Source organism: Elgaria multicarinata, chromosome 7, assembly GCF_023053635.1.
Source record: "Elgaria multicarinata webbii isolate HBS135686 ecotype San Diego chromosome 7, rElgMul1.1.pri, whole genome shotgun sequence".
Lineage (NCBI taxonomy): Eukaryota > Metazoa > Chordata > Lepidosauria > Squamata > Anguidae > Elgaria > Elgaria multicarinata.
In genome coordinates, this window is record NC_086177.1 from 83,039,050 (window position 1) to 83,065,490 (window position 26,441).

Sequence of the window (26,441 nt, forward strand, 5' to 3'; positions counted from 1 at the left end):
TTCAGCAGTTACAGTTGACAGCAGGAGGGAGGGGGCTCTCAGCTGGAGCTGGACCCAGGCACGATGGAGAAGTGCCTGGCTGCTGCTTCCTCCCTCACTCTGGGGACTCTGGAAGCTAATCATGATATGGCCAGGTACAAATCATACAGAAACAGCTGTTGAAGATAAGTACCATTAAGTTGTAATGGTATTTTAGCAATGCTTCCAGACTACTTTTTCAACAAGTTAATGAAGTGCCAGACAATTCTAAAAATGCCTTTAAAATATAGTAAACATAAAGTAAACTTCAGAAACAATAGTAATGATGCTAAACGAATTTGCAGGCCCAGTTTTCCTGTAGTGTGCTGTGACTCTTACTTCAATGCCAAAGCACATGTTCCTCCTGTCTGTGTTTGCAGACGTGCATAGATGAAGACACAGGGTAACAATCTGTCTCTAGGTGCACCTGCCAGCCACCCCAGCATAATTGCACAAAAGCATTATTGGCAATTAACAGGCCCAGGTTGTCTTGTTGGTCTCTTACAACAAGAGTGTGTATAGTCATATTGTTATTGTGAACCTTGTTTTTCTTATTTGGATTTGGGAAGCTATACACTCCAAATAAGCCTCTGCCATTGGTGAAGGACAGAGTAGGTCTCCAAAATACAGAAGCTGGCCACTCTTGGATTGGACCACAAACAGAGGAGATACTCATTAAAAACCTAATTAGACAATCTTCATGAATGTAGTGCCTGTGAAGTAGCCTGGAACATGAACTCAACTTGTATAATGTTGAGATGTTACTGATACAGAACAAACTCTAATCTCTCAACTCTATATATGACAGTTGTTCTCACTAAGGAACAATATTAAGAACCAGATTCCTGGAAGCCTAGACAACACAGACATCATCCAATTATTGTTTGCTGCTAAAAGGTTGAATAATAGTGATTTCCCTTATACCAGTTATCCTTATAACTGCATGAGAATTCTTGGCAGCCCAGGACTAACTTTGACATCTTTTTCAAAACAGAAAGAAATAATAAAGCATGCCACAGAGCGAAAAACCTGTAAAGTCATTTACCGTAGCTTCATTGCAATCTGTGCATTTGACAACATGCTGGTGAAGCTTCCCTTCCAAATTGATTAGCGATTGGCACACGCGGCAATTTATTACAGGAACACCACTGGCATCTGGGCTGGCAATGGCAGTGTAAGGTGGTGGGAGTTCTGCTACAAAAAAAGAAAAAGAAAAAATGATGGAATGCATATTGGAAGGGTTGAAACTATCCGAGCAATAAAAATAATTAAAGGCAAAGCATCAACAAGTCAATTCATACACAGTGAACATTAAACTAATAGCTTACACAGCCTTGTAGTTAAGTCACTTGTCCACAATGAAGAGCAGCACCTTTTGGTCAAAGAACAAACCACCCCAGTACTCAAGCCACACTATTTCAGAATTATTTCCTTGATCTGGTGCGCTTGAAATAAAGTATAAGGGCTAATGTCATCCTGGCCTCATCCTATCAACTGCAAAGTCAACACTAACAGACTTAACAAAATCGCTCTAAGGCAGAAGTAGCGACATCTTGCAGCATGATTGCAAACTTTGATGTGCCTGATTAATTCATATATCCACTAAATTCCAAACTTTCCACTTTAATTAAATGATGGGTCTGAAAGCAAGTAGTCTTGAGAGTACAGAAGGCATACAACCATACAAGCTGCATAGATATGCAAGCTCTCTCTCCCCTGAGCCAAAAAACGGGGAAAGAAATGTAACTATCTCTTTTCACTCCTGGCATATCCAAAAATAGAAGAAAATTTGATTATTTTAAAATAAAATTAACATGTCTTTTCTTCTACAAAAAGATCTTTATTGGCATTGGTTGAAACAATGTCAATAAAGCTTCCTAAACCTAGATTTCTCAAAATATTGATGGGGCTTGAACTTACTTGCTTTTGAAGCCATTTTGCCTGTTCTAATATTAGTGTAACAATCAACCACATGCTCTCTCTCCAGCATTTTGAAACAGTAGTGTCCTGGGAGGATGAGATACTAAAAATCTTTAGTATGAGATTTTTTAAACATTTGAATAGGTATAGGTGCTTTGGGGGCCCGTTTCTGCTACCTCGATGTGGCATAGAGGTGGCAGAGTTTGGTTGTTTTGCTCAAGTAGGTGTGCTACTGCAGAGCCATGATAAGCTCCTTCGTAGGTTGTGCAGCACGACGCAGAACCCCAAACTGCTGGTTTGTTTAGCCCCTAAACAATACAGCATTCTGGGTTACCATGTCATGTTACAGGACCTATGAAGGAGTCGATCATGGCTTGTGCAGTAAAGCAGAAGACGCTGTCGTGCTGCAGGCAACACATCTGCTTGTGAACAATAACATTATTTTTTAAACCAATGGGTTGTTGTTAGGTTCAAACTAGGTCCTAGGTACAGTGTTACTTTACAACTGCAGACTTTTGCATTTAAGTGCAAGACTGAAATAGCTTATTTTTCTCCATAAAGTTGTGCACCACATAGGATACAAAACTAGAGCATGAGAATGTAAGAGATATGAGGATCCCATCACTACACAGGAAAGCAATATGATGTGACAGAACAGCTTCAGTAACACTGCAAGCATTTCTGCAATAGTGTAAACGAATACAAGCAGTGGGCCAAGTAGACTGTTAAGAGGCAAGGTGTAGGAGGATACTCAATGACATTCTATCAGCTTGTATATCAAGTATGTTTAAAAACAATTATATACCTGAAAAGCAAAACAGTATTGTAGGCTTACTTATGGGGCATGACAGGCAATTAGAAATACACAGTGCCCTAGATTTTATAATCTATTTTATCCCCCCACCAAAAGGTTAAAAAAAAAAAATCCCAGAAGAACAACAAGGACTCCAAATATTTTGGACTTCAGCTCCCAGATGCTGCTACCAGCAGTGGCAATGATCTGGGAACTTGAGTCCAAAACATCTGGAGATCTACTTTCTACCAACCCATTCACTAAAGTTTTTTTTTTTTTTTGTAGGGCCACAATTGAATTGCAGTACACACCAGGATTCTGTCTGTGTGCCGATGCATGCAGCCTGTTCACTCACACCTGGAACTTCCACTAGTGTGAGCAGCTAAACAAGCCACAAACTGTTTGCTTGGTATGTTGTTTGAACCTAGTTTGATGCATCCTTTCTAAGCCAGGGTTTGTTCTCAGAACACTGGCTTGTAAAGACAGCAACAAGCAACAATACTAGGTTCAGATAATACACTAAGAAAACCATTTCTAGTTTGTTCAGCTACCCACACTAGTGGGAAGAGCCAAACAAGACCGAACAGACTGCCTGCACCAGTATGCAGGTCATTCATAGTAAAACAAGATTCACCAATTCTCTGTCTCCACTTGTGCTAGACATTGCCCACTCCACTCCATCTGTTCGTACATGTTACAAACAGGAATCCTGGTCACCTCCAGTGGCCCCGGAGACAACATTTACCTAAGCTGAACACAGTGGATTGCAAACTGGGCAAAAGATCGGTCCAAGCTTGACGGAACCTTGTGACAACAATTGTCACGATACAATATGCAATTGGAGGGGCTCCAGCATCAACATGTTAGCAACACTCCAAAGGCGTTTATTGGGAGAAAAAAGTAAATAGAATTTCATCTTTTCCAAGAACATGAATCAAGATTTGCCAGTAACCTGAAATGTGAAAATAGATAGATATTTTATTTGCAAGGCAATATCCTGGAAGCTATGAAAATATGCACAGAAGTGGTTCGTTTATTCCTGCGTTTTAGTCATCTCCAGTAAGTCTACATTTTACAAGCTACAAGCCTCTCCAGCGTTCTTAGAGTAATAAAGTTTGATTCATCTTATTGGCAGTAAGGTTTACAGAGATTTATAGCTGATTCTTGACGTCAATCAGCCATTCCTTCAAAATGTAGGGCTGAAGGGAGAATAATTAGGTCAAGCAAGAAGGAAAACAGAACCTTTATCTCAGATCTAATTAAGTTATGGGTAGACATTTTCCTGCTTGGTCAGGAATTAAGCAAAGGATAGGAAGGATGTGCTCAGCCCTCCAAGAAACATGGAAGCCATGCTATTATGAAGCACTTATATTTTCCTTGGCTTCATGATCAGAAGAACCAAAGCTGTATCCAAGGATATTATTCCAAGCTTCACTCAGGAAAGGATTTGAAAATGCATCGTACTGCCTTTATACAACTCTACCGTGCGACTACACTTATAATACTTACAATTCTGGTCACCGTACCTAAAAGGGGTATTGCAGAATTGGAAAAAACTGTAGAATCAGCAAATACTGTAAATTATGATCAAGGGGCTAGAGCAACTCTTCTATGAGGAAAGGTGACAATGTGTGGGACTATTTAGCTTATAAAAAGGGTAAGGGGAGACGTGATAGAGGTGTAAAAAAAATTATGCATGGTATAGAGAATGTAGACAGAGATCCACTTTTCTCCCTCTCACTCACAGTACTAGAATCTGAGGTCATGCCATGAAATTGGTTGGTGGGACATTCAAGAGAGAGAAAAAGTACTTCTTCACACAATACATAATTGAACTCGCTACTCCAGTATCAGAGGCAGTATGCCTACGTACGCCAGTTAATGGAGAACATGGGCAGGAGGATGCTTTTGCACACATGTCCTGTTTGTGGGTTTCCTGTGGGCAGCTGGTTGGCCACTCTATGGACAGAATTCAGGAAGAGATGGACCCTTGCTCTGATCCAGCATGGCTCTTCTTAGCTTTTTTTTAGCCAGGATCTTTTGCTTTTACTCAGATCCTTTAAGCCATTAAACGAATTTAGTGAATACAACACCTACTTTGGGGACAAGAAAAAACAATAATAGCTTGTTTCCATCTCATAACTAAACACAGGCTTTCAAGTGTCATACTAAAGCTGGAGAAAATGAACCTATGACTCCTCCTACATATTTACTCTCATTCTATTGTCTACCCTTTCTGTCAGTTCTGGATGGTTGATCTAGAATCTTCTTCATAACAGATGAGTAGGGGGACAGGATCATGGAAGGAATGGCCAGGACAAGCTGCAGCTGCTACATCTCCAGTTTTAGTTGGTGATTTAAAGGGTTAAGACTTGTGTCCAAATTGTGAAGTGTCAATCATACTTTTAGGTAGCAGTGGAATTATAGAATTAATATTTGATTGCTATGAAGGAGTCTGGGCTTTGGACAAGAGAGAATTAAGAAGGGGACAGAATGACTGTTTAAAACCTTTTTTTAGGTAAAATGGAAGTAACTGGTCTAGCGTAATCAGAAAATAGATGGAGGCTGCTCTAGAATGCAAGAACCCTTATGACAATAAACAAACAAAACAAAGTCTTGTGGCACATTCAAGTTAAAGGCTAACACATTTATTCTGGCATAAAGTTTCATGGACACTGGCCCCTTCATCAGATGCTTAAAGTGTTAATTTGAAATGGGCAGGTTTATATACCCGTGCTGGAATGCCAGGGAATATATATACTGTGTTGGCAGAGGAAACAAATGCAAAACCTATAGACAGTGATGATTATCTAACAGTTGCCATTCACAAAATGCTGTTGGGTCATAACACAGACATCATTGTTATGGTAGGCCGATTCACATATGTAGTGTGGCCCAAACAAAAAAACACCCACACACACACCTTTGTCCTTATTCAAACCACAGGAAATTGAATATAAACAATGGTGCAATCCAACAATATCTGGAGGGCCACAAGTTGCCCACCCCTGAGTAGAATGTAACTTGGGAAAACCTTTGCACACTACAAAAAAAAAGTCAGCTGCAATCTCTCTATCCCCTAAGTAATGCATTAAAGAATGAAGAATGATGAACTGAAATGAACATAGAATTGAGGACCATCATCGAGCTGGGAGTGAGGGTCTTCGACACAGGCCAGGGAAACAGGATCCAGAGATTCACCCAGGCTGAAATAAGCCGTAACGTGTAGGTGAAATTCAAGCCAGCAGCACTCATGAAGGTGGGAATTTTGTACACAGGGTGTCTCCATATAGTAGTCATAGATCAGAACCCGAAACCATGGTTTGAACTTCTGAACATGCAACAGGTAAGCCATGGTTTAGAGCCATTTGTTGGCTTCCACTTTCCACCTGCTAGATACTCAACGGTATAGGTGCTGTGGCCTCTGGAACTAGTTTGTCAATTCAGACCACAGTTAATGAATTTATTTCAAAATTATTTATTTCCTCACTTTTCTGTTTCAAGAAAATATTCTGATAGCATGGACTGTGCTTTGCAAACCCACCTTAAATCATGCTCCTTCATTCTGTGGCTGATCACAAACCATGGTTTGCCAATTCAGACTTCACACCAAACCACAACTAAAATTCCTTAACTCAAGTTGCCTTGCCTGCAGGTCTAGTCATGCAGGCGATGGGCTGTTTTCTCTCAGCCCAAGAGACAGTGGGGAAGGCGGGGAAGAAGAACCAATAGGCAGCCAGGATTTTAGCTGCAAAGCTTGGGCTGGGAGAAAATAGCTCCAACAAAAATGCCAGCACAGGGAGGGACTTGTCTTGCTTCTATTCAAGCAAAGGAGTCTGAGTCATCACATGACTCACTTGGCAGGCACACTTCTCTCCCTCCAACCTGACTGTCAGCTTAAATAAAGATAAGCTTGGAGAACCAAAACAAGTGAGCAAGGAGTTTCAGTTCATAATGCTGAAGTTGCCACCTTATGTTGAGATGACAGCCTTCTAATTATTTTTCTTTGTGCAGTGAAAGGTATATAGCAGAGTCAGAAACACTCTGAAAGCTAAAACTCTGGTTTGTCAGTGGCTCTTCACTGTCATGCCTTCAGTGTTATCCCACAGGTGAGATAGTACATGCACAGTTAATAAATATGTATAACGTTTACCAAGTTTAACAGTTTGCTAGATCTCTTTTTATCTTGGAAAATCTGACATTGGAACAAGCTCAAAATTTACAATGAGCAGAGATGCTAGGGTGACTTTAATGCTCACATTAAAGTAAGCAAAAAAGTGTTAGGCAGTTCTATAGAAATTATTCAAGAACATGTGCCTTATTTCTGTAATATGCGCACACATTTTAAGATGGGGACATAATTATATTTTTCTTTCATGGAAGATCATAATCAGTGAGATCTTGTAGGAATATCCCATACCCTCTCCTGCTTCCTATATGCAGTAGAGTTTGTTGATGCCATGTGATGGCACCTTAGGAAGAGAAATAACATGCCCAGCTTAATACAGACATAGAGTGCAGAATTACTACTTCTCTTTCATAGTAGATTCCATACTTCTATTTCTATTCACATTTAATAGTTCTCATACTGTGAACAGTGCAGGAGTTAATTGTGTATTGCGCTCTGGTCAGCAACAAGATTCCTAAAGAGCCACTTTGAGAAAGAGGTGATGGTAGAGGGCTAACGCCTTATCCCCCATCTCTGGTCTGACAGTAAGTTCTGTTGCCATAGACTGGGGCAGAGAACACCAGGTCTGAGGGCCAAATCCAGTCAGCCTGAGATCCAAAACTGGCCTTTCCCACTTCCCCTGGCTCGGCCACAAACGTTTGATGGTTTCCCAGTTCCCCCCCCCCCCATTCTAAAAGCATCTCCTGAGGCTTAGTTACTAGCAGTTAGTAGGAGCTATATGCTACAATATGCTGGCCCCACCCTTTTGCATTCAGCTCTGCTGCCTTTGCCCCTAACCCTGGGTTGTGCCCCCCAAGAGTTTCTCCAAAACTGAATTCAGCCTTCAGGCTAAAAAGATTCCCCATTCCTGGCGTAGATACTACATCTCTTTTGTCTCAAGGGTGGCAATAAGGCATACTAGAAAAGGTCCAAGGGCCACAGATCACTGGCCCCAAAAATCGATTATGAAAAAAATGAACTACAGTTTATCAAGAGGTCCAACGATATCTCCTGTGGCTTGAAGAGAGACATAGATTTTTTTAATCATATATGTGTTGTGTCACCAATGCAAGCATGACTGCTATCACTCAGCAACTGTTTTGTGAATGGCCAGTGTTACTAAGGTAATTTTCATTTCTCTTTAGCCTCACTGTTTACAATCCCTGGCCCCTTCCATCCATGTATATATAGTTGTAATTCAGTATTACAATCCATGAAATCTTATGCTATTAAAAAAATGTTACTCTTTAAGGTGCCAGAAAATTCTGCTGCTTTTGCTGCAAGACTACCATGGACTACCCCTCTGGAAGTTGTTTGAACATAATTATAATAGTCTAGAGGATATGGCTACAACACAGAATTCCTTGTGGGCCTGTTCACACATAATGGTGGGAAATCATGGGTTAATTAACTCACAATTTGCCACTGTGCATGCCAGACATGCTCTACAGCCTTTTTGAGTATTCATTACTTAGTTTAGGGTTACTACGTGATTTCTGAACCTGGACACTGCAAGATAATTGTGGGTTAAACTAACAACAGTTAGTTTAACTATGAATTGTAGATTAACAGTAGGTAGTTTAACCCACGATTAGCCTACAGTATCGAGGTTCAGATGTCACATCACAACCCCCAGTCAGCCAGATCGGGGGTTGAATATTCAACATTGCTGCAGAATGCACCCAGTACATGCCATGCCAAATTGTAGGTTAATTAAATGATGGATTAATTAACCCACTATTTGCCACTGTTACATGTGATAGCAGCTTCAAATTAACATGCTCCAAAATATTCCTATTCTATTTTTTTAAAATATTTTTTCAGAGACAACTGTATTAAGAGACAAAATACAAAAGAACTCAGTATTGTGTTTCCTCTGACATTGAAAACACCTTCTCCAATTTAAAAAAAGAAGCCAAATTGTGAAAAAAGCAGGATCCCCTAGTGAAAAGAAATAGAATGCCAGGTCTATCAAATCACTTAGCCTGCAGCTTATTCACACTTACATAAATACTGGCAGTAAAAAGAGTACATTGTCATTGTTTAAGTAGACTTGCTTGTTTAAGAGTGCCACAGTGGAGGAGGAGAAAAGTGAATAAGGGAACATACTCTGAAGATTCTGTAGATTCCCAAGATTTAATACAATTAATTAAAATATTAAATTTGTCAGTATAGAAAAATATTAAAATAAAAATATTCAATATTAAATTTGTCAGTATATAAAGTATAAGATATGTTTTATCTTATAAAATATAAAGTATGCAGAATCCATTTGTTACCATTTCGTGTAACCGTGGGTAGTTACCACAAGCCAACCAGCTATCCTACCATTAACTTCCTCTTGATGTACACAGAGATGCTCAGCTGCAGCAAGGCACATCTCTAGTAGCAGGACCTCTGCTTAAACAAAATCCATGCATGATGTAGCCCTTTCTTATGGCAAGGTAGAATGCAGCAGCAGCAGCATGGGAGACATGATAGCACTCTTCAAATACTTGAAAGGTTGTCACACAGATGAAGGCCAAGATCTCTTCTTGATCTTCCCAGAGTGTAGGACACAGAATAATGGGCTCAAGTTACAGGAAGCCAGATTCCAGCTGGACATCAGGAAAAACTTCCTGACTATTAGAGCAGTATGACAATGGAACCAATGACGTAAGGAGGTCGTGGGCTCTCCCACACTAGAGGCATTCAAGAGGCAGCTGGACAGCCATCTGTCAGGGGGTTGGACTCGATGGCCTTGTAGGCCCCTTCCAACTCTAGTATTCTCTGATTCTATGAAAAGAGATATTGGATTGAAGCAGGTTAGCATGTGTATGCCAATTTCAACATGCTTCCGTTAAAATAATCAGCAATCTCATTGTCAAGACGCACAAAGACAAGGCTTCTGCAATCAAGGCCACTACAAGCATTCACTGCTCAAAATAATTTGAAATAGCTACAGAGAAACTACAGCCTTAACAAAAGCATTGCAATATAGAGGATAAAAGCATTTGCAAGTGTATCTTTTCTAAAAAAATAGATAGATTGCTCAACTGGTCCCACAGAAGCGGTCTTCAGTATAATGTGTTTTGAAGCTTCAGTTTTGTGTAGTTACCTATGTGGGAGCAATTACTTTATATATGTATAAGATGTATAATGCTACCGAGCTCAATCTAAGAAGACAGAATTCATTATCTAGCAAGAAATAGAAAAGCAAGACACTTGGGCACAATTGTGCACAATTTAGATTGTGCACAATTCAAGACATACATTCATTCTTCAGGCAGGAATTACATTGGCTATGAAGAACATCTTTCAGCGTGAGGTCAAAATTCCATTTTGGAGAAGTTCTTAGGGGCAGCATTCCATGCTGGATGGAGTTGAACGCAAAAGGGAAAGGTCAAGCTACCATCAAATACCAGCTTATTTGAGCTTAAAGCTCTTTCTGCCAGTAACTAAGCCTAAGGAGAAGCATTGAAATCTTTTAGAACTGGAAAAAAATTACACAAAAACCTGGGAAACCACAAAATGACTGGTGACTGGGGAAAGGGTGTAGCTTTTTGGGGACCCCCAGAGGACCAGATCAGGCCTGAGGTTCTACACCCCAGAATTACATGAAGAGATTATTACAAAACCCATGTAGTATAATACCTTTATTAAGCCAACTCAAATCACAAAAAAATGTGCAATTAATTAACCCATGATTTGCTGCTGAATGCCACCAATGCATGTGAACAGGCCCTACATGTGTTAATTGGCTTACCTACTGCCAGGATTTTTATTTTATCAGCAATAACTGTAATGTAAATGATTACTGTTAATGTGATTGTCACTTGCTGCATTTAGTTTCCTTCTGACCTCACTGTTTACAATTTTCTCTCTCCACCCCGCCCCATATATTATATATTGTATATAAACTTGGAACTCTCCATAATACTCCATGCATCTGATGAAGTAGGCTATATTCCACAAAAACATGTCAGAACCAATTTGTTAGTCTTACTTCTCGTTTTTACTTCAATTGTGACATTGTTGCAAGGAGAAAATGGTATTGCCCAATGTATTTATTTTATTTATTTATTTATTTAAAATATTTATATCCCGCCCTATATCACTAAGATCTCAGGGCGGCGTACAGATAAAAACATACAGTACAAAACAATAAATATACACAGTTAAAAACAAATTAAACTATAATCCAAGTTAAAACAATATATAATTTAAAAGCAATAGATGCAGTTAAAACAGTTAAAACAATGTGCCAGTGAGTTTAACCATCAAACGCTTTGTTAAAAAGCCATGTTTTTACTTGGCGTCGAAATGCAATCAATGTATGTCATCTTGAGCTTCTTGGATGAAGGGTCATGATACAAATGATGTCATAGACAGCCCTCCAATTTATCTTAATCAATGGCTTTGTACAACTGCCCAACGTAGTGGGACTAGGACGAGAGAATGGTGCTGCATCAAAAGGGAGAACGCATCAGAGCTGTTTTGAAGAGAGAAGGCAGAACTTTCTCACTATAGTTTAAGTTAAGCTTTTTAAAATTTTAGACAGCTGTAACTTTGAGAAATGGTTACTGTGCCTCGATTCAAGTGATCCAAGACAGTCATTTGAATCAAAACATAGGTTTCAATCCAGAATTTGAGTACAATCCTCTATGTCTCTACTGAGAAGTAATCCCATTGAGTTCATATAAGGGAGTATAGGATGCACCATGTCCTGCTTGTGGGCCCCTGGTCCACAGCTGGATGGCCACTGTGTGAACAGACTGCTGGACTAGATGGACCCATGGTCTGATCCAGCATGGCTCTTATGTTCTTAGGATTGCAACCATAGTCATGCTAAGAGTAGACCCATTGAAATCAATAGGACTTAAGCTAGTTATGAGAGGCCCTTTCGACTGCACCATTACCCACAGGGATCCGTTTGCTAGGCATGCGTGAAAGGGGTGTGTTGCCCCCAAACTATGGAATGTATTCCCTCAAGAACTATGATTGCCCTCCTCCCCATCTCTTGGCTTTTAGGAATGCTGTGAAGACACATCTTTTCAATTTAAGACACATCTGTTAAGGATATGTAGTTCTAATGCTTTTACTGTTTTAATGTCTTTGTTTTTATAATTTAAAGTTTCATTGTTTAAAATTATACCCTGCCTTGCAAGCTTTTTGCAGATAAGGTGGTACATAAATGTCAATAATAAATAAAATTATTTATTTATTTATTTATTTAATTTATTTATTACATTTCTATACCGCCCAATAGCCGGAGCTCTCTGGGCGGTTCACAAAAATAACCATGACTAAGTCTGAATCTAAACCAGTATCTTGAATAAAACCCTGAGATAAACTGATTTATATACTAACATCATGAAAATAGTCCATGCAGACAAGTCTTTAAAAGCAGATGCACACAGAAGCTCTAATTCAAAGATTTCTAGAGCTTCAATGCATACAAGTCTCCCTCAGGTGCTCAGATTATCCACGTAAAACTTCACTTGTCCCATTGATATGAATGAAGAAACCCTTTTGTGTGCTACACATGCAGCAGAGTTCCTAGTAACTCACACGTTTACTAGATCAGCATGGCTGTATATAGGCTTTTACTGTCAGAGAATTTCCTGTCCCAAGAGGACTGTCACGGCTGCCTCAGAGAGACTATATCACATTTCACTGATAATCACTATCCTTTCCTTGTATTGCTTATATGCTCTTTCCAGTTTTGAATTTATCATTGCTCAACTTTTATTTGCAAATTTAATCCATAAATTTGGAAATCAGTTTTGAAAGATGACAGGCAATTTTTAAGATTTTTTCCCCCATGTGATCTCAAGTAAAAATGAAGTCTCAGTATTTGTTGTTGCTTTGTGGTATATTAATAAAACATCTGATCCATTTTTATTAGAATTTGATCCATTAAATGATTAAGGACATGATCCACCCAAAGTTAAGCACAATGTTGGCTCCCCTGAGTTCAGTAGGAAAAAACTAAGTGCAAGCTTAACTCACTTCCACTGAGATCACTGCAGCTCAAAAACTGCTTAACTTTTGACTGAGTTCAAACTCCAAATATTTACTTGCTAAATTTCCAGGCCTAAATAATGGGCTACAATGGCTTTGATCATCTCTATCTATTGAAAACTGTGAGGGTTTTTACTTCATTTACTTCAGTTCTTGTGTAAGCCTATACTCACTTAATTGGGACTAAACCTCATTGAACTCGATGGGACTTACCTATGAGTAGACATGTATAAGGATTGCACTGTAAGTGTACTCTTATACTCCAGAAGGTTTACTTCAGGGCCAAGTACTTGCCATAAGGGTGCCTAAAAACTGCCAGCTCTTAAAATATTTGTAACACATGTTTTCGGGGATTTAAATCATTGCTTATTATTTTACAAATCGTTTAAATATTGTATCTCTGTTTAAAAAGATAGCCCTATTAAAAAGCAAATTTGGATACAACTATGTTAAACCCATGCACAAAATCTCTTAAAACTGAATCAATCTGAGGTTCTCAAACACAATTAAAAGTGCATATCTATGCAAATAAGGAACCATGGGGAAAGTATTGTACTGAGGTCAAGTTTTTTTAAATATTGCATAAGAGGTCATATGCTATATCATTAGTATGGGTTTGATTCTGGGGGCCAGGGACAAGCAAGCCATAACAGGCATTGGGAGCCAGCTTCTGGCTCTAGAAGATGCATCCATCCTGTATCTTATTAAGAGGACCGTCTACTGAGCCCACCTGGGTGATCTTGTATACTTCTATTGCTATGTTCTTCAGCTATACAAGCTCTACAATGTGCTCAGTCCTCCAACTATGATTATGTAGTCTATATACTCACAAACAAGGACAATTCCTTTTCACCCCATGGCAATAAAATGCTCTGACTAGTTATTACCAGCCTTTGCTTCTGGAAAGTTCTTGACACGTCTAGCTGTTTCTAGGCAGACACATTCACTGGGCCAAAAGCACATGGGCTGCAAGGAGCAAAAGTTTTGGCTTGTTAGCTACTTTGTTTTTCTGAGATGTGGATGAGATTGGGGCAAGGCAGGAGAGTTATAAAAGGAAAAGAGGAAATGAAACAAAACAAAAAAGGAACAACAGAAAGAAGTATGTTCTCTTAGTTCAGTGATTTCCAACTAGAGTTCCTTAAGCTTTCTCCAGGGTTTCCATTAGGAGTTTTCCAGCTCTACCTGAAGTGGCCGAGAATTGACCTGGGACCTTCTGCATGCAAACTATGTGCTCTACCACTGAGCTCCGGTTCTTCCACCTATACATTTACAACGGTAAATTTACAGGCAAATTTACAGCACAATCCTATAGATGTTTCAGAAATCCCACTGTGTCACTTCCTAATAAGTATGCTTATGATTGGAGCTGCAAATTAACGTTTTTTACAGTGTAATTCTAGACATTTTTCTCCCTCTCAGGGTCATCCCATGAATGATTGGTGGGAGATTCAGGACAGATAAAAGGAAGTGCTTCACACAGTACATAGTTAAACTATAGAATGCACTACCAAAAGATGAAGTGATGGCTACCAATTTGGATTGGACAAATTCATGGAGATGGCTAGGAATGGCTATTAGTCCTGATGGCTATATGCTACTTCCAGTATCAGAGGTGGTATGCCTATGTACACCAGTTGCTGAAGAACCTTTGTCCTACTTGTGAATTTCCCATGGGCATCTGGTTGGCCACCGTATGAACAGAATGCTGGAGTAGATGGACCTTGGTGTTATCCAGCATGTCTCTTATGTTCTTTTGTCTACTCAGAAGTGCCAATGAATTAAGAACGGGGACATAAGAAAAGGCATGCTGGATCAGACCAAAAGTTCATTTAGTGTGCAGCATGTTCATCCAGTGGCCAACCAGCTGCCCATGAATTCAGTAAGGGTTACTCTCCAGTAAGTGGGTATAGGATTGTAGCCTTAGTGGTTAGAATGACCAATTCACACATCCTTTTTCAGGAAATAGATGGAATACAAGTGGAAAACTTCAGACAACAATTTTAAAATGCCCATTATCCTTGGTGATTTAAATAATGACTTAAATTGCATAGATTTAAAATCAATCTGCCCTGCTTGTCAGAATAACTGAATTTAACTATTCACAGTTTGACTTAACCTTACCTCTCATTAAAAAGGAAGAATTACTGTTCAAGCCCTCACATGTTTATTGAACATTATAATCAGTCTGTTGCAAGTCTTCCTTACAACTTCAAAAACACACACCAAAAAAACACTGTTCAAAGATGAACCTAAATATAGTTGCTGGTAACAAGATCCTTCTTGCTTTCTTAAAAGAACTACCTGTTGTTACTGAGCCTAAGAGAGACCTGTCTAAAAGACAGTAAATAATAGGCAGAACTAGAGACTTAATTCTATCGGGCCAAGAAATCCTATACACACTTTCTTGAGAGTAAGTCCACTGAACTCTGGTACTTACTACTGAGTAAACATGCACTGCAGTAAACCTTCCTTTCCTCATGCCACTAATGAGGCCAAGTCCAGTCCTACTCCTTCACCACCCTCAAGAGGCAGCTATCAAGTTGGGAATGTCACCATATTTATTTTATTGGATTTATATTCAGCCTTTTTCCTCCAAAGAACCCAAGATAGTGTACATAATCCTCCTCCCCGTTTTATTCTTTGTCCTCCATACAAAAGTTAGATGCAAGTTAAGGCCATCAATTATACATGCCATCATCAACAGGTACCAAAGAATAAGGGCAGAGGCCCATTCCTCATGCATCAGAGCTTGCTTTCAATAGCACTACACACTGGAATTTATGATATACTAATAAACACGAATTTCATGAGCATATGTAGAGTGTCTTTCAGTATAACAAGACCTGAGCCCCCATATATCTAAGAATGGGAGTAAGTGCTTCCAGGTCAGAGGGCGTAGCAGGCAGGAACGCTTGTGGTGTCTCTATTAGAGATCAAACACCACCTTGCTCTATACACACAGGAACACCCGAACCTCGTGGACCCTTTTAGCACTTGTCGGTTTATGAAAACCTTTGCTGATACCTTTGTTGGTTGATGAAATTGTGTGTGCGTGTGTTCCTTTTTGCTAACTCGTGCAGTGCAAAGCAGGTCCTTATTGGGGGGGGGGGGAGGCGCCTGCGCCCACCTCCTAACCAAAATACGGGTGAGTGGATATTTAAATTAAGAACGGGGGGTGGGAGCAGTATAAATTATATCCAAGATCTGCTTGTGTACCTGACCTTGCTTTTTCTTTTCAGGAAAGCCCCCTGATTCAGCAGAATTGGGGGAGGGGGAGTTAGAAGCAATGCAGACTGAAAGCCTCTTGAGCGCATACCTTCCCTCAAGGACACGGGAGCCATGTGCAGAGCGAATGCTCATCCCGTCTCCCCTCCCCACTAATCGCAGGGGGCCCCACCCCGCCCGCTGCGAATGAGAAGGGTGTGAAAGAACTGCGCGATTGATTCTCTCCCTTGCCATTAACAATGCACACTTATGGCTGATGGAGGAGAGAGAGAGAGAGAGAGAGATACACACACTGCAAACTCATCCCCCAACCCCACTCCTCTTTAAGATGCCGGGAAAAGCCCTGCAATGGCATGAAATCCTGGAAGCAGCTGCTGTCATGCAACCCACACGGCGAAGACTCTCTAGGCTTCTTTTTCTCCTCCTCCTCAGCCTAAGTTGGCAGTAATGGCCAAGAGGCAGAGAGAGTTTGGGGAGCAAACACGCCTTCAAAAATGAGTCCCTGGGAAGGAAGCCTGGAGATCTATGGGGAGCGCTGTGCCTTACCTCTCGGGCTGCTGTCTGGAAAATACGGCGGGGCCGTCGGCGTCACATTGCCCGAACTAGGCGCTGACAGCAACGGGGACCGCTCATCCACCCCGTCAGCAGCCATGACTACTGCAGCAGCAGCAACAGCAGCGGTGGCAAAGGAGAGGCTGCTGCCAAGCGAAGAGCCCGAGCTCCAGCCCCACACTCCCACAATGTGCGTGTCACAAGGCAGGGGAGAGCGGGGGAGGGGAGAGGGCAAGCGGAGGCAGGGAAGAGGGGAGGGGAGGGGAGGGAAAGAAGCCGGAGGAGGAGGAGGACCGGGGGGGGGGGCGATGGGAAAAGCTCGCCCAGGCTATTTCCAAGGCAGAGTTTAATCAATGAAATGGGGGAGGGACTCCGAGGAATCGCTTCCTCCAGCTCCCTGCAGTCGACGTAAAAGTTGGGGGTGTGTGTGTGTATATATGTATACTTCATCCACATTATGATAGAATGCGGCGGACATTGGGTTTATTCGTTTATTATCTTCGAAGTATTTTTATCCCGCTGCTCATCCCAAAAGGCTCCCGGAGCAGTTTACACGCAAGCAGCAAAACAAATAAGACTAGTCCTTGCCGGTAGGCTGGCAATCTAAAGACACAGGACACGCAAGGAAAAGGGGATGGGAAGGGAAGAGGAGTGGGGGAGTTCAGCGCTACAAGCCAACATAAGGCCTACTTAGAGTAGGTGCATTGAAATAAATGGGACTTATGTTAGACTACTCTAAGTAGGACTTATGTTGGATTTTACCCTAGCCCTGAAACATAGGAGGTGAATTGTGTTAGCTGCTGCTGCTGCTGCTGCTGCTTCTTCTTCTTCTTCTTTCTCCTCCTCCTTTGAATTGACAGAAGAGGTGCCCCCAATTAATGAGGCAGTAAATTATTATTTTTTAATACATGTACCCAGTGCCAGATCCAGTTTTGGACTGCTATTGGGCAAGACACCCTCAGTGGGCTCTATCCTCCACTGAGTCAACCTTCTTACTGCCAATGTCAAGAGCTGCTATTGCTCCTCCTCTTTCTCATCATTGCTACCACTTGCTCTGGCCATAATTCAGCAAAAGTGTTGCACTTTTGTCTTGTCTCTTGTAAGAGACAAACCAGAAGGCCTGACAGGAGCAGGCAATGTGGGTGAACTGTAAGAAGGAACAGTTTCACTTTTGCCACAAAGGCCTGAATAAATGGTTGGGGATAGCACACACTGTGATTTAAACAAATGAATCTTCTGGGCAATAATATATTGTTACTTGTTGTAATGCAAAGTATTTTAGGATGTGTTGGTGTTGAGTGGGCATCTAAGACCCAATAGCGGAGACAGAAACTTCTAGAACTGGTTTGTTAGTATGGGTCAACACAGCTGCCTGCAATTTTGGACTCTCCTTGGGGGCATGGCTATGGGGACCAAGGGTCCATCTAGTCCAGCATTCTGTTCATGCAGTGGCCAACCAGCTGCCCACATGAAACCCACAAACAGGACATGAGTGCAACAGCACCCTCCTGCCTGTGCTCCCCAGCAACTGGTATACATAGACTCTGATACTGGAGGTAGCATATAGCCATCAGGAATAGTAGCCATTGATAGCTTTCTCCCCTAGGGATATGTCCAATCCCTTTTTAAAGCCATCCAAACTGGTAGCCAACACTACATCTTCAAAATGTAGCATTACACTGTTGGTCTTGCTGGAGCTGATTGGAAGATGCATGTCTTCTCTTGCATCATCCTTCCCCATTCCAGAACACATAGGGAACATTTTGCACAGGGACATCGTGGACTGGATACAGCTTGAAGGCAACCAGGGGGATGTTGCTAATACAGAGGCTGGGATCCATCACTTAACAGCCAATGGTTTCAGCATGTTTAGCGCTTATATTGCTGTTATATTGAATTTTATTGTTTACAATCCATCCTCAAAGTAGGTGTGATGGTTTCCAACCATCATCGTGAAATGGTTGGAATCATGCTTGAACATAACGAAGCCACATTTAATGGATGCGCATAACACAGGACTATGACTGAGCAAAAAGGAGATAAAACTCAGATTTTGACAGTTGGAATTCCTCCTTTGGCAACTCCACTGCTTCAGTCCATATCAAAAAAAATACATGCATTTTAGTAATTTAAAAATACAATCAGGGAAGTGGCCCTCCTGTTCCTTAAGTAAGACAAGTTTCTAGTCCTAATGCTGTGTACACAGTCTAGCTTATGCCACATTTCCTTAATGCACCTACTGGAATGCTTCCATACGTACTGCTCCAAGGCTAGACTGTAGTTGTGGCAAAGGAGTCTGAAATGTAGCACAAAGGGATTTATTTTGTCCAAATGACAGATGAGAAGAGGCTGGCTTGATGAGGCAAGTAAAGGCAGGGCAAGGGTGAAGTGGAGAAAGAAAAAGAAGGGGTTTCTGTGAATAATTCATTTTGCTCTAATAATCTGAACTTGAAGCAACTCAAACAACAGAGTGGGTTTTAAAGGATTCTGGCTATCAGTCACGAGAAGCTGCAGAAGCTGATTGCGTTGTTGTAATGAAGAGATAACTATTTTGGGTACCAGCCGTATCTTCAGGGAAGAGTCACTTAACTTATGATGGAAATTCTTGCTCCTTGCACACAGGATTAAAATGATTGGCAGATTTAGGAGTTTTGCAAGTTGTGAGGTTGGTAAGATAAGGATTATAAAAGCCTCCTTCTAATGCAAGGAATGCCATTTTGGTAAATGAGTACCATACCTGTTTTTTCTTGCAGTTTTAACACTCTGGGCTGAAGTTACTGTTATCTTTTGGAGCGCTGAACAGAACATCAAGAGTGAAAATCCTAACATACTTTAGTAGAGTTAAAAAGAAGAATTATTCACTTTTTTATTGGAAAAACAGAAGACGGTTTCTGGATGTGCCTCGGCTGATAACTGGACACCTTGAAAATTATATTGTGGGGTGGCTCTTTAATGATACACAGGTTTTAACTTAGAAGTAGGTCAAACACCTTCAGAACTAAAGGCTCCTTTAGCCTTTAAATACAGTTTTAAAATAGAATGAAAATTGACTTTTTAACGTGTGGTTTTTGTTTTTTATTCTGAAAGTTTTGCTATAAAGGGGCCAATAAATATAATAAATAAATAAAATAATATCATGCCAGGATCATGTCTTCTTTTGTTCAAACTATTTAAGAGCCCTGAAGTAAATAGACCAAGCAGATTCTCATGGCTGGCTTTGACCAACAAGAAGAGGGATTGTTTCATTTGTTTTATATGTTAAATATCTTTCAAGCACCAAATGTAGATAAGGATGGATCATGATGATCTGGTCATCCATCAGTTCTCAGCCTAAAACAATCTTCCCCAACCTGGTACCTTCCAGATGTATTGAACTACAACTCCCATTATACCTACTGGCCATGCTGGTGGGGAATGATGGCAGTTGTAGTCTTAATACATCTGGAGGACACCAGATTGGGAAAGACAGGCCTAGACATTCCTCTGTGATAAAACATCTGCATTAACCATGGCTCTGAAAACCATACAGGAAAATGAGCCTGTTGTACCTCGCAAGGCTTGTACCAGTATGTCATGCTGTGCTATACAATGCCCCGTCTTAGCAGGAGTTTATCTCCTGCACTGTCTTGAACAAATGGAAGTGAGTAGATAAAGAGTCCTTATGGAATTGAAAAAAACCATAAGATTAAGGACAAATGGAAATATATTTTCAGTACAGGAAAAATACACAAGACTTGCAAGGTAAAGGAAAACCACTCCCTGGAAAGGCTCTCAGAACTTATATGTGTGTATTATCTGCCAGCAATGTCAATGTCACATCCTGTGTTCCTACTACGACATCATGTCTTCTGCGGTGTTGTACTGATGTATCTCTTGACTAATAATTCCTCCTGAACACATATTTGTAGAAACAGGCAGTTTTGGGACTGAAGTGTATATTGGATTGCTTCAGCTTAATTTTTTAAAGGGCTGGGCAGATAAAAGAATTTAGAACTTATGCTTGTTGTAGGATACTGGAAGGTGACATAGCCTGGTGGATCTAACAGACAATTCAGGTGACCTGGATTCCTTCTCTGTTAAGATTTGAAAGTACTTCTTCACACAGTTAAACTATGGAATTTGCTCCCCAAGATATGATGATGGCCACCAATTTGGATGGCTTTAGAAGGTGGTTAGATAAATTCCTGAAGGAGAAGGCTATCAATGGCTACTAGTCCTGATGGTTATGTGCTACCTCCAGTATCTGAGGCAATAAGTCTTATGTCCATCAGTTGCTGGGGAACATGGGTGGAAGGGTACTGTTGCACCTGTGTCCTGCTTGTAGGTTTCCCATGGGCAGTTAGTTGTCCACTGTGTGAATAGAATGCTGGACTAGATGGACCTTGGTCTGATCCAGCATGGCCCTTATGTTCTTATGTTCTCCTTAACCACAGCACACTAATGCAGCAAATCAACATCTCTTCGCACCTGAAGAGAGTGTAAACACTAGGAACTTTCCTTTAGGCTAAAACTTGGCTAACTAAGCTAGATAATTATCCTTTCAACAAAATGGATGTGTGTGTCCCCCAAGCCCCTTAACTTCAGGGAGGGTTCCTCTGAAGAAGCCTTTGGTGAGAAGCTAGCTGAGCTAATTGCCGCTCGCCGCTAAGTCCTTTCTCCCTCTGAGGATTGCTGAGTTCCCACAGACTCTGAGTTGTTAGTGTTTTCACTGATAAAGTCCAGTAAAGATTCATCCTTGGTTGCTGAAGGGCCTGGAAGGATCTCCATCCCTACTTCCTGTGTAGGCTGGTACATTTCTAGTCCTGTTTCTTCTGGTTCAGAATCTGATTCTGATTGATAGCCTGAAACTCCTTCCCCCACACTGAGGGGAACAGGCATGATCATGACACTTCTGTCCACTCATCTCCCAAGCCTGGAAAAGGGCAGGGTATCTCCAGGGTGTCGCATCTGAATCCAAGTCTCCTTGGTGACTGGACCCAGTAGGGTCCCAGGCAGACAGCATAGTCCAGTTAGGCCAGAGTCAGGATCCAGGTAGACAAGGATCCAAAGGGCCAGAAGTAGATGGGAAATTGTCTAAGACAGGATGGTGGTCAGGATGTGGGACAGGTGGGTATTTGTTTAGCACTGTCCCAGACAGACACATTGCTCAGCACCAAGGGGCCAAGCCTCGAGCAACAGTTATATAGGATTGTCCAGCCTCCTATTGGTACCTCAGGTCACCTGGTCTACGAGGCTGGGCTGATGCAGTCACAGTACTGTCATCATTATTTATTTATGATGCAATCCTATGCATCCTTATTTACTCTTATTAAGTCTGCAATCCAATACATGTTTAGACAGAAAAAAGTTCTACAATTCCCAGCTTGTCCCAGCCAGCTTGGTTGCTGGGGCATGCTGGGAGTTGTAGGATGATGTTCATAAGATTCTGAGCCCAGAGGCTTATGGGCATTCTGTGGAGAGCAGGAGGAGTGGTGGAGGTGAGCTTTACCTCCCCGCTCCTCCCCCTCTGCATTTTGGCTAGATGGGCTTTTTGCCCATCTAGCTGGGGCACATCAGTGCAGGAGGGAAGAAGGCTGGGGAGGTCTTGGGACAAATCATATCCTAGCTTCTCCAGTCCACTCCTCTCTGCCTACCAGCATGCCCCTTTTTCCTCCTATCCAAGGTTCCTTTGCAACCTTGAAGAGACATCTGGTGAGGTTCTCTCCATGCCAGCTGCAACAGAGAACACAGATTCCTGGATCTGCAGTGGGAGCACTGTCTCAGACCTCAGATCTAGAAATCTGGACTATCCTGTGCGCACCCCCACCCCCCCGGCAAGGCTCTGACTAGGTGCCATAGGACTGCTCTCTCAATTAATTAATTTGTATCCTGCCTTTTCACCAAAAAATGGTGCTCAGGGTGTCTAACAATAAAATACAGATTAAAAACATCTTATTTAAAATGTAACATAAAAACAAAAATAAAATAAAATAAAATGCACACTAAAAGAAATAAAGAGCACCCAAACAATTAAAAATACAACCCTTCAGCAATATGTCAAAGCCCTGCCTGACTTAAAAATATAACTATCTTTGCCTGCTGGTGGAAGGACAACAGAAGGAAGGGCACCTATCCTCCCTCGGAAGAATGTTCCAGAGCCTGGGAACTGCCACTAGAAGGCCCTCTCTTGCATCCCACCAAAAGTGCCTTTGATGGTGATGGGATCTAGAGAACGGCCTCCCCTGAAGATCTTCAAATCTGGGTAGGATTGTATGGGGGAAGACAGTCTTTCAGGTAGCCCCCTCCCAAACTCCTAGCTGTTATAGGGCTGGTGCTGCAACACAACAAAGGTTAGAACCACTTCCCTGAAAACGACCCTGATGTCAGAGAGTAAAGCATCTTTGCCCTCCTGCCAGAGTCCCTGATTCAAGACCCCAGTGTTCTATGCCTGGTCCAATTTTTAAATGTGATCCAGTATAACCTGCTGGCTAACTTCCAGTTACATCAACAACAAGGAAGAATTTGGCCCAATATGTCTACACATCTTTGAGATCATTTATGCCCCTAATGTTTCTTCTAATGCAATATTTAACAGTGTAAAAGCTGTGCATTATATGAATGACCATATGGGTTACAAAGTTGGCATACCCTGCTGTAACACAATCCCTCTTACTATGGCAGATTTAACATGACAGCAGTTATTATAGCCGTCAATATCTTCATTTACACAAAGGGGAGCCTTCTTATCTTGAAACATGAGCACTTGCAATGTTCCCGTGATCAATTCCATATGGCGTCTCTTGTCATTTATTTTCTAATCCTTTGCTATTTTTCTTAACCTTATTTTTAGAACAATACATGGATGTTCAGTCTCAAGGCTTAAAGTGTTCTCATTGGAAACATAAAGTGTAACAGATGGGAAAAACTGTTGTCTTCACCTAAAAATATTCATTTTTCCTTTCGGCATGCCCAATGCATTACTGTCACACCTAAGCACCTCCCATAGAGAATCAGCTGTTCTCAAACACTGAAGATCTATTCACACATTCCCCATCACTCTCAATAAACTAATATTTTCTATTTTTTCCTATATGATTTTTCTAAGCTTATTTGTTTCTTACTTATTAGGGACTCCTCGTGTAGTGCAGATATTTTGGGGCTGGGTAAAAGATACTATCCAGAGGTTGTCTATATAAGAATACAGCAAAGTAAGGCTTATTATTCAATATCTTCCAGGCCAATTTTGCTCATTTTTGTTTTAAACTGAAGTTTGAGCAGTGTAGATGTGTAGAAAATTATGAAATTCCAAAAAAAAAATAAAAAATTGAAAGCCCGAGTTTTAATAGCAATTAATTTCCTCTGCGTCAAACAGGCAGGACAGCCCCTCTGCCAGCAGGATGACAGACAGCCTTACCAAGCCAATCAGTGTGGTGTGAAGGCAGGCCTTGCATGCTAGAGGACAGTTAGGTTGTCACCTCCAGTGGGGAGGAGGAAGGGGATGGAGGCGGGGCTACACTGCATGCAAATTTCGGAGGGAGGATTCACTACATGAGCCACATTTACATTACTCATGAACCTCTCTGGAAAGGGGACTGAGGGGCAAAAAAGTATGAAAGAAGCAGATCTGCTAGTGCCCATCAGGACATGGGCTTTACACTAGTACAGAATACATTTCTAAAAGGCAGTCTAACTCTTCCTCCTGCAAGGGTGAGCTATCTTTCCCTAATTGTTTTAATTCCTTGACTTACTTGGGCATTTACAGAATTACGCTTCCAGACCATGTTTTCTATATATTTGGATGGGAGGGGTATATAAATGTTTGCATATTTCAACATCTTTGTATGCGTCTTTGTATGAGTGGGTCTCCACAAATAGAGGATGTTATTCATTATATATTTTCCCATGAACTGTATGCCAGTCCCAGGAAAAGGTTTTTTGAACTTTTGTTGGGAGAAATGTCTGATAAAACTTTGGCTGAGCACATTTGTAAACTACTTGTAGATACAGATCCTTATATAACTAATGAAGTAGGCTTATTTTCAGTTCCTTCTGAAAAGGTTAGAACAAAGATCCTAGAAACAGTTGCTGTAGATTGTTTATATGATGAACTGATTTGAGTGGCATGTTCAGCCTTTTGTGTGTGTGTGTGACTGCCTTTTTTAAATTATTAGCAAAATTGTAAGATCATGTGGTTATATGCGATAAAATCAACTGACTGACTGTATTCCACAAACCTTGCCATCTATACCAGAGTCTGCAAAATGTAGGTAAACAGTCTTTTCTTTTCAGTACAGAAATTGGACTAAAAAGCCTTCACGTTCCTAAAATCCTATCATTTGGATGTCAGAGCAGATTGAGGGCCAAAACAAAGGTGGCATTGTAGATCTGTCATTGGTGCTGCTTTTTTCTTTCTAAGGATTAATAACCCTCCCCCTTGGAAGGTGCAATTTACGTATGGAAAAAGGACACAGGGAAAGATTTTTTTTTAAAAAAAAAAAACCATCCCAAATTTCCCCCAGAGCTACTAGTCCAAACAATATTGGGGCTCTCAGTGTCTGCGGAAAAGTTACTGCGTTTAAACACACTGGGAGATTCAATCACAGATCTCCTGTGTTATGTCCTGTTTTAGCCCTATTTTGTTAATTGGAAGTGCAGAATCCACAGGTTCTCCAGAGCACACAGGTGTTCTTGCCACATGTAGGATCCATGAGCCCATGTTCCAGACACGACTGAGAAGTGGAGCAGAGGAAGAAGAAAGGTTGCTTTATATAGGCTGAAAATTGTGGATCTTAGTATCTCTCATTTGCCCACAGTCTGTTGCTATACATCTTCCTAGGTATTTACTGCATTTTTAGGATATCCAGAGTGGTAGCCACTAGAACATTTCAACTGGTCAGAGTGCTGTAAGTGACCTAAAAGTGACCATTGAATTTCACAGACAGACATCAACAAGAAATTGCTTGTGTTTTGAATTACTAAAACATAGACCTCCTGATAAGAAATTACGCGGGTCAGGGGACGCAGTTCAATGAGCTAAGAAGGCAGAAAACGAAAACGGCGAACCACTTGGAGACGAAATATTCCAAGGAGCCACTGGGTGGCGCGCTGCCTCCTCGCTCGACCCCCATATTTCCGCCTTCGTCACCACAAATATAGGAAAATTTAGACTTGTAATAGACAGTTTGGTCTTTCTAAAGCAAGTCTTGTTTTGAGCGAGATTTTTTTTTAAAAAAAGCTTCTAGCAGCAGGACGCATTTACTCACATATAAAGCCTTAGCATACAACAGAGCCCAGGATCTGGATTTAAACTGGGAGTCTGTTTGAGAGAGCAGTTTAAGTATGTTCACTGCAGAGTGAAAGGACTTGGAAATTCAGATCAGCCTCATATGCAGTTTTAAACTAAAAAAAAAGGGGGGCTACACTGCAGTGCTGTTGTAACCCAATCTCTCCCCCTCCCCGAAAACGTTCAAGGATTAAGGACTGCATTAGTGGGGAAGTTTCTTTAAATGTTTAAAGGCGCACGTTTAGACAGAAAAAAACCCTACAACCCCCAGCATGCCCCTGCCAATTGTGGGGCTTTTGCTGGCTAAACATGCATATGATTGCGTCTTTCTATGTGTGTGTAAGGAATCGGAAACGAATTACAGCATGACTTTTTTTTTTTTTTGCTGCTGTCTTCTCATCTCAGTCTTAACCATGTTACTCAGAAGTAAGTCTCGTTGAGTTCAATGAGACTAGTGCTGTTTAGGATCGCATCTTTCTTTTTGATTAGTCATGCTGCTG

General features: G+C 41.1%; 1 protein-coding gene across 1 annotated transcript in view; it reads right to left on the reverse strand.

The window, feature by feature from the left end:
• The window catches only part of PIP4P2 (phosphatidylinositol-4,5-bisphosphate 4-phosphatase 2), a 32,018-nt gene extending 15,148 nt beyond the window's left edge, over positions 1-16,870 (reverse strand). The window contains exons 1-2 of the mRNA XM_063130925.1: positions 16,674-16,870; positions 1,064-1,212 (exon numbers count right to left, since the gene is read on the reverse strand). Of these exons, the coding sequence (XP_062986995.1) occupies positions 1,064-1,212; positions 16,674-16,779 (255 nt within the window). The 5' untranslated portion in view covers positions 16,780-16,870. The remainder of the gene's footprint in view (positions 1-1,063; positions 1,213-16,673) is intronic.
• Between the last annotated feature and the right edge of the window lie 9,571 nt (positions 16,871-26,441).